An 11,412-nucleotide genomic window follows, 5' to 3' on the forward strand; every position below is an offset into this window, starting at 1 on the left:
CCTCAGGTCTCCCATCTCCCCCCCGTGTGCTCTGTGACCCTCATGTTGCTCACATACCTCCCTTGTTCACTGTGTCCTCAATGTCCCCCACGTATCCCCCATGTCCCCCATGTCTCCCCACATGGCCTTGTCCCCTGTGTCTTCCATGTACCCTACATCCCTGCACATCCTTCTCATGTTCCATGTCTCCTCCATGTCCCCCTATATGCTGTCCACGTCCCCTGTATTCCTGCAGTTCCCACATGTCCGTATGTCCTCCCTGTCCCCAGTGCTCCTCAGATGTCCCATGTCCCCTCCATGTGGCACTGCCCCCCAGTTCTGGGTGCTGCCCCAAGCTGGGTGGCTCTGTTGTGTGGCAATGTGGCTGTGGGGCCATGAGGACAGATGGAGGCCCCTGTGGGACCTAGAGTGATGGAGACCTGAGCAGGGCAGCACAGCAATGGGCACTGTGAGCAGGCTGAGTGCTGCAGAGGTGTTTCTGTAGGTCCTACAAATAAACAGGTACCTTCTCTTTAAATCCACCTAACATCCAGCAGAAAGGAGGAACCCTGAAGGGGGGGGGGGGACAGGGACATGGGAGTGGGGGTGAAACAAGAGACTTAGGAAGAAGATTTGGGATTACATACCCAGCTCCAGGACCCCACCAAAGCTCCCTGGGCATCCAAACCCCACAGCAGGCATTTCTGCAGCTCCTTGGGGCTCATCCTGCACTCAGCTCTTAAAAGCTTTGGGTTTTATTGGGGTTCAGATGAAAAAGTGGTGGTGTAGGGCACCTCCAGCCCCTGGGGAGTTAAGGTGTTTGTGGGGGGGATGGGGGTGTGATCAGTTTCACCAAAGAGCTTTTTTTTCCCAAAGCATTTTGTTTTTATTTTGCTGGGATGAGCACAAAGACAACGCTGACAGCCAGCAGCTGTGGGTTCTGATTGTGCCCTCGGGTGCTGCACAGACCCCATTCCCTGTGCTGTGCAGCACCTGACAGCCTCACTCTACCCAATTGTTTCCCTTTCCACCCCATGCTGAGATGCAGGAGGTGCATCACAGCACAGTCTAAACCCCTAAATCCTCCTGAACAGCACCAAACCCTACAGTAAGGATGCTGTAAGGAATAAGGCACCCAGCTGGGGGTCTCCACCGCCCCTCACCCACTGCAGCAGCTCTGACATCTCCTCCATCATCCCCCACACGTCCTACATGTCCCCATTGCGCCGTGCTGTGTCCCAGCAGGGTCGATATTGCAGCGGGGAGCGGTGAGGTCGTGTCACCGTCCCCAGGCCGTGGGCTGTGTGAGAGCGTGGACACTGCGGCCCTGTCACCCTGCTGGGAACATTGTCCCCGTGGACTTTGAGCACTTTGGGAGTGGCTGGCAGAGCCCCATATCGCTTCTACCCCAACTGCACCAGTGAGAAGCAGAGCAGTGCCACGACCCCACGGGGGCACCACAGGTAATGGGGTGATGTCCCTTGCACTGCAGGGAGGCTGTGATATGGGGCTGCCCAAAGGGTGGGACCCTCTGCAGTGCCCCGGCCCATCCCCACGTCTGGAGGCAGCTGAGTGGGAAATCATTGTGTCGTTCTGATTTTAAAGCAGGGGAAAGCAAGGCACGGTGTTTTCAGAGCAGCTGCGCAGCCTGCAGATCCCTTGGTCCTGGGGGGAAGAGGCTGGAAAACTCCATTTTTGCTTCAAAGCAGCAGAGCTCAGAAGCAGGGTGTGGTTTTGCAATGGTCTGTTCCAATTCATCCCAGCTCACCTGAGGACATCAGAGTGATCACAGCCTGGGATGGGCATGAGGACAGCAATGGATCTGATGGAATACTGACTGCAGACGGAGCTGGGGAAGCAGGTGTGGGTACTTAGGGCCATTGTGGGAACACACCTGTGGGTGGGGATGAGGTGATGCCCTGTAGGATTTAGGTCCTGTGGGTCTCTGGGGTGGGGTATTGGCTGGTGTGAGGCTGGGGGCATTGCTGTGTGGTGAGGTGTGAGCTCTCTGCAGAGCTCTGGGTGGCTTTAGTTGGGGTTTTGCTGGCTGGAATCTGGGTCCAAAGCCCTGAGTGGTGCCCAGTGGGGCATTTGGGATTGCAGTGCTGGGGCTGCTTTGGTGGTGAGCTGCCAGGCAGCTCAGTGTTGATGCTGGTGGTTGTTTCTCCCCCAAGTACGGAAATGCTCTGGGAAGGAAGGGGAGGGCTGTTCCCTGCAGGAGCGATGCTCCAGCTGTGCCTGGAGCCCGGCTGGCACTTTGCCCTGAGATCTTCCCATCTAGGCTGTGTGGCTGCAGTGATCCCCAATGCCAACTCCAGCATCACCCTTCCTTCCCAGCTCACTCGTGACTCCGGTGGCTCAGCAGTGACCCGGCAGGACTGGAAGGACTGGGGGCCTGTGCTGGTGGTCTGGGACACAACAGGACCAGGTGGCGACAGGTCAGCACTGAGGGTCTGGGTTTGGGTGCCACTGTGCAGCATATGGGGTGTCTGTGCTCTGGTCTACCCCCTCATTATGGGCAGGCTTGAGGAGGGGACTTGCCTAAGGAAGCAGCTCCTCTGCCCTAGAAAAGCAGCTTTTCCTGGGGATTTCCTGGCTGCTGCAAGCTGGAGCACATAAGAGGCTATTGCTTCTCGCCTAAGGCAATGGGGGTCCTAGAAAGAGTCTGTTCCCATCTGAGGGAGAAGGGGTTGCTGCTTTAAAACTGCTTCCTACCTCTGCAGATAGCAGCTCAGAGTCTTCCTGATGTCTCTCCTAGTGAAGGTGCAGGGCCCTGCAGGACATATCACTGGGGCTGTGTGGGGCTCTCCCCATGTGTTCAGCCTTGCTTTTTAACCACGCAGATCCCAAGGAGCAGACAGAGGGGTGCCCCTGCCTCACCCCCATATTAACATTGCATCCAGCATCTGTCCTGACTGTGTTAGCGCCTTGACAGTGGCACCGTGATGTCTCAAGCAGAAGGTACGTGCTGTCCTCGGTCTGCCCTCCCACAGCTGCAGTGTTGTGTCCCCAGCACGGGGCTCACCCCCACATCAGCACTTGTTTCCTGTTCTGTTCAGTGCTTTGGCTGTGGCCCTACAGCCCTTCTGATCACCCCCTCTGTTCCCATCTGCAGGTGAGGAGGATTTTGAATGCTGTGATGTTGTCATTAACAGCCAGGATAAGGTTTCGGATGTGTACATACAGCTGGAGAAGCTCGGAGAGTAAGTAGGGTCCTATAATCCCCACCAGCTCCAAGCTGTAGGGTCTGCCTGTGGGCGGGACGAGATGTGGCAGTGATGGGGACGTCTCCTTCATCCCTCCTGCTTGCTCTGTTCCAGGGGCAAGTTTGGGACAGTGTATCGGCTGCAGGAGAAAACCACAGGCAAGATCCGAGCTGGGAAGTTCTTCCGGACACGGACGGCCAAGGAGAAGCAGGCAGCTCGTGCTGAGGTGGAGCTGATGAACCTGCTGCATCACCCGCGCCTCGTGCAGTGCCTCGCTGCCTTCCAGGGCCCCACGGAGCTGGTGATGGTCATGGAGTAGTGAGTGTGGGGATGGTGCTGGGGTGGTCCCTGGGATGGTAACATGGAGTGCAGGGTGGTTTGGGAACCTGCAGGCCCCTGTGTGGTTCCCAGCATCCTGCCTGTACCTGCAGTGTGGCTGGTGGGGAACTCTTTGAGCGCATTGTGGATGATGACTTCGAGCACACAGAGCCCAGCAGCACCCAGTACATGCGGCAGATCCTGGAGGGGCTGCAGTACATGCACGGCCAGGCTGTTGTACACCTTGACCTCAAACCTGAGAACATTGTCTGCGTCAGCCCAGGCAGCCACTGGCTCAAGATCATTGACTTTGGCCTGGCGCGGAAGTTGGGTGAGTTGGAGAGTGGTGGTGACAACAGGAGCTCTATAGAGCTCTGTTGCAGCTGGGTGCAGAGGCACTTGCTGGGTTCAGCTGGGCTGTCCTGGGGCTGCCTGCCCATGGGCTCCATCTCATCTGCAGCTCCGGACACCCCTGTGAAGGTGCTGCATGGAACCCCTGAGTTCATGGCTCCAGAAGTGGTCTCCTTTGAGCCTGTGGGGTTTGCTACAGACATGTGGAGTGTTGGTGTCATCTGCTATATCCTGTGAGTGGACCCCTGGGGACAGCAGTTGCTTGGGAAGGGGCTGAGCTGTCCCTGAAGTCTTCTGTCCTCTCTTCAGGCTGAGTGGGGAGTCCCCCTTCCAGGGAGACAATGACATGGAGACACTGAGCAATATCACAGCTGCCCAGTGGGAATTTGAGGAGGAGATATTCTCAGACATCTCCCAGCAGGCCAAGGACTTCATCAGCCAACTGCTGCAGAAGGATCCACGGTAAGATCCAGGTGTGGGGCGAGTCCCCATGGTTAGAGCTGGATTTGGGGTGTGAGGAGGATGAACGGAGCAGATACTCAAGCCCAGGGATGAGCAGGGGAAGGTGCAAGGCCTTTTGAGCTGAACACACAGGGTGGTGCCCAGAACTACTCCCTGGAGCTGCATCAAGGGCCAGAGGGCAGTTCCCAATCTGTCTCCATCCCCAGCTGCCGGCTTTCCAGCCCAGGGGCTCTCCAGCACCCCTGGCTACAGCAGCCCCTGCCCAGAAGCATGAAGGCACTGCCAAAGGAGCGGATCAAGCAGTTCCTGACCCGTCGGAAGTGGCAGGTGTGTGGGACAGGCTGTGCCTGGGGGATGGTGGGGGGCATGAAGGCTCCAGTGAACTTCAGTGCTCTTTTTCTTCTCTCCAGAAAACAGGCAAAGCCCTGCTGGCCATCAACAGGCTCACGCTGCTGTCCCAGAGCCAGGACAGGAGAGCATCAGAGACTCAGGATGAGGAAGGTGATGGTGCTGAACTGTTAACCCATAAACCCAGGTTCTCTCTGCTATGCCACCCTCGCTGCCTTTTGCTCCTGTCAGTTTCCCCCACCTCTGCTCTGGCTGCACTGTATTGCTGAACATACTGGGTATGTCCCCAGTGCAGAGCTTGTGCTCTGGACCAGCCTCAGTGCCCCAAAGCTGCCTCATGCCTTCAACCTTATGGGCCAGCTCTGCTGTGGGCTTAGAGCAGGGGCATCCTGTGCTACAACACCAGGACCTGCACATGATCCTGATCTTAGGGATCAGCTCCTGCTCCCTACAAGTGTCACGCAGGTTTCTCCAGCAGCAGAGGAGGGTTGCATGCAGCTGGCTCCTCACTGCTCTCTGTCCATCTGTCTACAGACTCATGTTGCAGCGCAGAGGAGGACCAAGCCTGTGGGGCTCTGCCCCAGAGAGATCCCAGCTCCTCAGAGCCTCCCACAGGAGAAGAGGGCAATGGCAGTATGAAGGCTGCAGGCAAGGCTTAACACAGCCCTGCTGTGCTGACCTGAGCCACAGAGGAGCTGGTGAAGGGAAAGAAGACTCACCAGGACAAAGTCTTCTCCAGGCCTGCAGTTTGTACCATGAACTCCCCAGCCTGTGGTAGGTGTCCCTGTGCTGGTGCGGGGACAGGTCTCTTGTCCCAGCAAAGAACTGGTGCTCCTGTCTGCATGGCTGCCTGGACTGGAGCTGCAGCCTGGATCTTCTTGCTGTGTGTGTATTTTGTGAGCCCAATAAAGCACTGAGGTCTCTTGCTCCCTGTGCTGCTCCTTCCTCCCCAGATCACGGGGTGGGGGGAGAGAGCTGTGCAAAGCTGTTCCAACCCTTTGTGTGCTGGTACCACTCTCATCACCCAGTGCTACCACAGCCTCAGGAAGGAGGCTGGCTCTGTGCACTGGGGCCAGGACTGAGTGGGGATGGCTTTAGCAGGGATGGCTTTAGCAGCATCTCTGAAGTCCACCCTCAGGAAGCATCTTCCCTCTGAGGGTGGGGTAGCACTGTGCCCTGGCTCTGTCCTCATGGCGCTCTCGCTTCAGGTATGTATGCAAATGGAGAAGATCCCTTGCTCCCTCTCTTTTCTAGGCTGAACAGCCACAGATCTCTCAGCCTTTCCTCTGAGTTGCTTCAGATCCTTTGAGTCCCTTGCTGGACTCAGACTTGCTGAGGATGCTCTGTGTCCCATCATCCAGATTGCTAACAATGATGCTGAGCAAGTCTGGCCCCAGCACTGATTCCTGGAGTGCACTGCTAGTTATTAACCTCCAACTAAACCTGGCACTGCTGCTGTTTATCCTCTGGGCTCTGCTATTCAGGCTGCTTTCAATCCATCTCATATCTCCTATCCAGGCCACACAACAACAGCTTGTTTATGTGCCCTATAGAGCAGTGTTGAAGGCTTGACTGAAGTCTACCAAACCAGCAACATCCAATCTCAACAATTCTTACCAATGTAATCTAAAAACCTCCTGGACTGTTCAGGTTCTGCTGTGCTGTTTCTCTATGGGGTCCCATGAAGGACCACGGACTGAGAATGTGATGCTGCTGCCACCTGCCTGTAGAGGGCCTTGTCTGCTTGTCCTTGCAGCTCAGGTGGAGCAGGAGCCCATCACAACATCCAGCCTCTCTTTAACCCTAAGCTGTGAACTCCTGGTTTCTCCTCCTCCATTCCCGAACAGCACTTTTTGCATTTCAGCTGCTCCCTTATGTGGAAGAGAAGCAATCCAACCTCACCTTTCTGTCTTGTTATTCTTAGAGAGCCTACATCGCTCTGTTGTAATGCTCCAGCTGTGGGACCCGTCTCTCCTGCCCTCTGTGATCCCAACAAGTAAGCACATCTCTAACATACCATGTTTATTCCATGTGCAGTAGTGTGGGGGCACCTCAGGCTCCCCAGCACACTGAGCTTCTCTAAGAGGTTTGTGGGCATTTCCTTGTGCTTACGTAAGTGCTGAAAGTGAACCTGCTGAAGCTTCACATTGTTGACTTTGTGGTTCCCTCCCAGTCACAGCATCTCATGGCCTTTGTTCAGTAATTCTTTCTATTGCTCTCTCCTAGTTTAAAGCTTGTCTTATGCATTCAGCCACCCCTGGAGGTTCTGGTCTCCTAGTTTTTGTGCTAACTCTGTAACCAACAGGGACTGAGGGGGCTCAGAAACAGCACCGTGACCTCAAACCTCACCCTCGGGTGGCAGGTTGGGTAGTGACCAGGATTTGGAAGCAACAGGCTGGATATCTCCTTGTCTCTTTGTTCTCCTGGTGGTGCTGAGCAGGCTCTGGTGAATAGCTGGCTGCTGCTCTCCTCCTCTGTCCCAGTGAACCCATCTCTCCTGTTCATTTCAGCTTGCAGAGGTGCCCTGGTCTGTACGGTGCAGCTCTGTGTGCACTGTTGTAGTGAGGCTGTGCCAAGTAAAGCTCGAGGCACGCCTGTACCCTTCCTCTCTTCCTCCGCCCACTGTGTCTCCTCAGGCTTTTCCTGCTGTGTGCTCCTTGAAGCTGGAGGCGAGGCCAAGAGGGATGAAGAGGCAAGCATTACTTTTATCAAAGAGAACCGAATCCTCTTGCTCCCAACTACTGCAGGGATGTGTGTGTCTGGGGGCTTTGACAGGGCACGCTCATGTGACACAGACGGAAGGGAAACCAGCACTCAGAACTGCTGCAGAATGGGCAGCAGAGAGCCTGCTTTCAGACAGTGCACTGTTCCCTGTAGTCACTGTGGCAGAATTTGTCACGCTGCAGCAGCCCCCAGAAAGGTGAAACGAGCTCAGGTGTCTGCAGACCCTTGTTTGCAGGATTTCATAGCACTTAGCTGCTCTTGGACTAATAGGAAAGGATGCTGTGACCTTCCTGTTTTGCTATCGTGGTGTGGACCCTCTCGATGAAATGGTCTTATCAGCAAACAGGCCCAGCTCATGTTTTTGTGGCAAGAGCCTGTTCCTGTTAATAATATCAATTCCTGACAGCTGCTTCTGTGTACATTTGCCCATGGGAAGCCAGCGAGAAGGAAACTACTGTGGTTTTGCAGGGTTCAAGCACACTCTGCCCAAGATTTGGCTCCCTCTTTCCCTTGTAAACAATAGATGTACTGCAGGAAAGGGAATCCAGATGGCTTTAGGAGCTGACACAGACCTACATTCAGAGCACAGGGCAAACCTTTTGGCGAGCACCCCCTTCCAAATCCTCTTTTGGTGATGCCATTATTGCTGCTTTGTATGCTGCAGGTCATCCCCAGCAAGAATTCCAAATATGGCTCTTCAAAGACTGTATCAGGCAACTCCTGACAGAGTTCATCTACTTGCTGTCTTTTTCCATAAGTGACATTTTCAGCAGCAGAAGTGAACTCACTGCTATGCAGAACCTGGTAAGAATCTGTGACAGCCACACTCCTGATGAAGGGTTCTGGCTGAATTCACAAGTCATTCTGGTTTTGAGGTGGAGGAGAAGCTCCCAGAAACGTATAAACAATCATTCTGTATTCTGTCTGTGGTATTTATCTTCCATTCCCAGAGAAACAGAGGCACTGAAGAACCCTTTTCTCCTCCATTACTCCTCCAAGTGCTTTTCTTGATGCTCGCATACATCATATCCTAATTTCCACCCATTAGTATCATCTGTTCTGTGTTTTCTTCATTACGCAGACTCTGGCTGATCTAAACTCACACACATCCCTTGGGAACCAAGCAGAATGCCTTCAAGCTGTGGATGATAAGCAAACACCAAGTTACATATAATCAATCCCTTGATGAGCTATTTACCATGTGACATTACCAAAATATTTCTCATTGGGAACTATGTTTATCTCAGTCTGTTTTTCAAACTACCCACAGCCCTGAAAATTCACATCCTGGTGTTCAGATACGAGCTTTCTCTCTATCATCTTGCCTTTTGCTTCAGGATTGCCTGTACTTGACGCTGCAAACATTAATTTACTTATAGAAGCTGATTTATCTACAGAAGCCTGTGTCCTCCAGCATACATTTCTTCCCCTTCCACTGCTTCCCATGGCTTAACACAGAACAATGAGCGCTTGTCAGGGAAAGCAATAGAATAAATGAAGAGAAGAGTTATACCTGGAACTCATTACAGCCACTGAGAAATTCAGCAGCACTGAAAATAGAAATCCAATCTCAGCTCTTGCGAGGAAAGGAATTAATAAGTGATCCTTCAGTGGAGACTGACTCCCTCTGGTTTATCTTCGCTTCAGCCACACCACTTCAGGGTACCAACACCAATCACTGGATGCCTCCCAGCAAGGTGGGAGAGTGGTGCAGCTGGAGAACCTCCATAAGTGCTGCTCTTCCTTATCCTTGGGTTCAGCTCCTCGGAGGTTTGCAAGGAATGGTCAGCTGCTTGAATACCCTCGAGGTTCTGGGTCTGTACTGAGCATCAAAGCTCATGTTTACTTTGGGTTGCAGAATCCAGGCATAAGAACGCTCATTCAGACCAACAAACATCCCTTGGGCATCAAGGAATACAGTGATATTTCTTTGTGGAATCTCTCCGTCCTGCAGACTCAGGGCGAGGGGAACCTGGAAATGTGATCTGTGATTTCCTCTCTGGGTCTTTTGCTGTGAGCTGAACTGAATTAAGAAAACAAATCTAAGCCTGAGGTGAACCTCAATGGAAAAAAATAGCGCTGGGCAAACACTGCACGTCTTCTGAATACATCACTTCCAGAACGCTCTTTTAAGGCCTGTTATACCAGGAAGTGCACAGCTACCAACCCACAGGGAGCGTCAGATAAAAGCCTCCACGTATCACTAATAAAACACCACAGCAGCGGTGGGAAGGCAGAATGTCAGACCTCGGGTACAACGGCGCTTCAATAGTGACAGAAACTGTAAGTAATAAGGGAAGTGGTGATGAAAAGAACATCAGTAATACCTGAATCACATGTAATACGCCCAGATGGGCCTTGCTATGTGTCATGATTGCGAACAGCCCCATTCTTACCTCGCTGTATTACTTTATCAAGTTAAGCTCCACGCAAACAGATCTCCACCTCCCCACACGCCAACATGGCGGCCCTCAGGTGACACAAGACCACGAGCCTCGGCCCCACTCCACGCTCTCAATGTGATTGGCCAGCTCCGGAGTGATTCAACCAATCAACAACCTCATGCCTCCCGCCACCACCGGAATCCGCGGCTCTGAGGCCTTATTGGCTGAGGGGCAGCCAATAGGTGCCGGTCCCCACCGAGGCTCCGCCTTCTCGGATCCTGTCAGCGCCCGCCGCCATTTTGTCCCAGGCCCCGTCGCTCGACGCCTCCGCCTTTACTCCCGCTGGGATCCGCTTCTCGCGGGGCTCCCGGCACAGCTCCATCCCGGGCTGGTCCCGCTGAGCCCTCGGTGAGGGTGGGAAGCGTCATCCGAAGGCACAGCGGTGAAGCTGAGCCCGCTGTTGGGGCATGGGGCCTTTCTGCAGGCCGCGGTGCTGCGCTGTCTCAGTCCCGAGTGGATGCTGCTGAGGCTGCACTGCTTGGCGGGGCCGACGGAGGGCAGCAGGCCGCTGCTTCTCCGAGCGGCCGGCAGAGCCGCTGCTGCTGCTCCGTGCTGAGCTGAGCCGCACAACTGGGCTTCCTGGTACCTGGTTCCAGAGCCAGGGCCGCCGGACGGAGCTGTGCCAGGAACTGGGACCACGGGCCTCAGCTCTGCCCCACCTGGTGGTTGAAGCTCTCAGCTTAACCCTGTGTCACCTCCCTGCTCGGCCCTGGTCACCACGATGCTCTGCTGGCACTTGGCCTTGACGTGGGGCATCCCTCAGGGGGTGGCACTTCCTTGCTGGGGGGCACTCTGCAGCCAGGGGGACCCTCTGGCTCTTTGGGACCCAGCTTTTTCCATGCTGGGTCTCTTGCACAGGCAGATCCTGCTCTCACCCTGTACCCCAGCTGGGATTGAGGCGGGCAGATCTGTTCAAACGGGGTCTTAGGGAATTGCATATAAAATATGTAGTGAAATGATGAAATATGTAACGAAACTAAGATATTTAAACTGCAAAGTCAAGCTCTGGAATGTCAGAATGTACCATAATGTGGGTGACCCCAATTTCTGTGTGTCTCTGAGCTGCCTGTGGCTCCTCTCAGGCCTCCTGAGGCACAGAGAATGGTGCTTAGTGTGAGGAGGGTACAGCAGTGCATCAGGGTCAGGATCCTGCGGCTGCTGCCTCCTGCCAGCCTGACCCTGGACACGTCACACATCCCCGTGTGGGATCTGGGGTTTGCAGAGGGTGGGAATGCTTTGAGGCCACGTGGTGAGGGTAACAAACCCAGCTTTGCTGCAGAGGTTGACACAACAGGTCTGGTGATTCTCCCGGCACACAGAGCTCTGGAGTGGCAGGTGACTCGTCCCAACACCTCGGCAGGTGACCAGGAGCACTGTGCAGAGCAGGAGATGCTGCGACGCCCAGGCAGACACAGAGCCAGCATCGGAGCCTGGGCAGGTGAGTGGGGCTGTGCGGGGCTGCTGGGCCTTGGCACACATCAGGGGGTCCTGGGCTCTGTCCTTACATGGCCCTCAGCAGCTCTTTATCTCCATGTCTCTTATCTGGAATAATGTGCTCGTGTAATGGCAGCTTTTCAGAA

General features: G+C 54.5%; 1 protein-coding gene across 4 annotated transcripts; it reads left to right on the top strand.

Annotated features, from left to right (window-relative positions):
* Positions 1-1,324: 1,324 nt before the first annotated feature.
* LOC107325036 (myosin light chain kinase, smooth muscle-like) lies at positions 1,325-5,591 on the top strand. 4 transcript variants are annotated; one of them, XM_085523542.1, is made up of 12 exons: positions 1,325-1,442; positions 1,585-1,842; positions 2,317-2,417; positions 2,823-2,940; positions 3,095-3,182; positions 3,300-3,503; positions 3,617-3,834; positions 3,964-4,087; positions 4,164-4,316; positions 4,523-4,643; positions 4,727-4,817; positions 5,199-5,591. In XM_085523542.1, exons 4-12 carry the CDS (start codon positions 2,925-2,927, stop codon positions 5,321-5,323), a joined length of 1,140 nt encoding a protein of 379 aa, XP_085379668.1. In that variant the 5' UTR covers positions 1,325-1,442; positions 1,585-1,842; positions 2,317-2,417; positions 2,823-2,924; the 3' UTR covers positions 5,324-5,591. The 4 variants fall into 4 exon arrangements, with proteins under 4 accessions (XP_085379668.1, XP_015741002.1, XP_032305268.1 ...); XM_015885516.3 differs by having other exon boundaries at positions 1,355-1,442; positions 1,743-1,842; XM_032449377.2 differs by lacking the exon at positions 1,325-1,442 and having other exon boundaries at positions 1,717-1,840.
* The last annotated feature ends 5,821 nt before the right edge of the window (positions 5,592-11,412 follow it).

Source organism: Coturnix japonica, chromosome 24, assembly GCF_054131305.1.
Source record: "Coturnix japonica strain WE chromosome 24, WE-NBRP24, whole genome shotgun sequence".
NCBI lineage: Eukaryota > Metazoa > Chordata > Aves > Galliformes > Phasianidae > Coturnix > Coturnix japonica.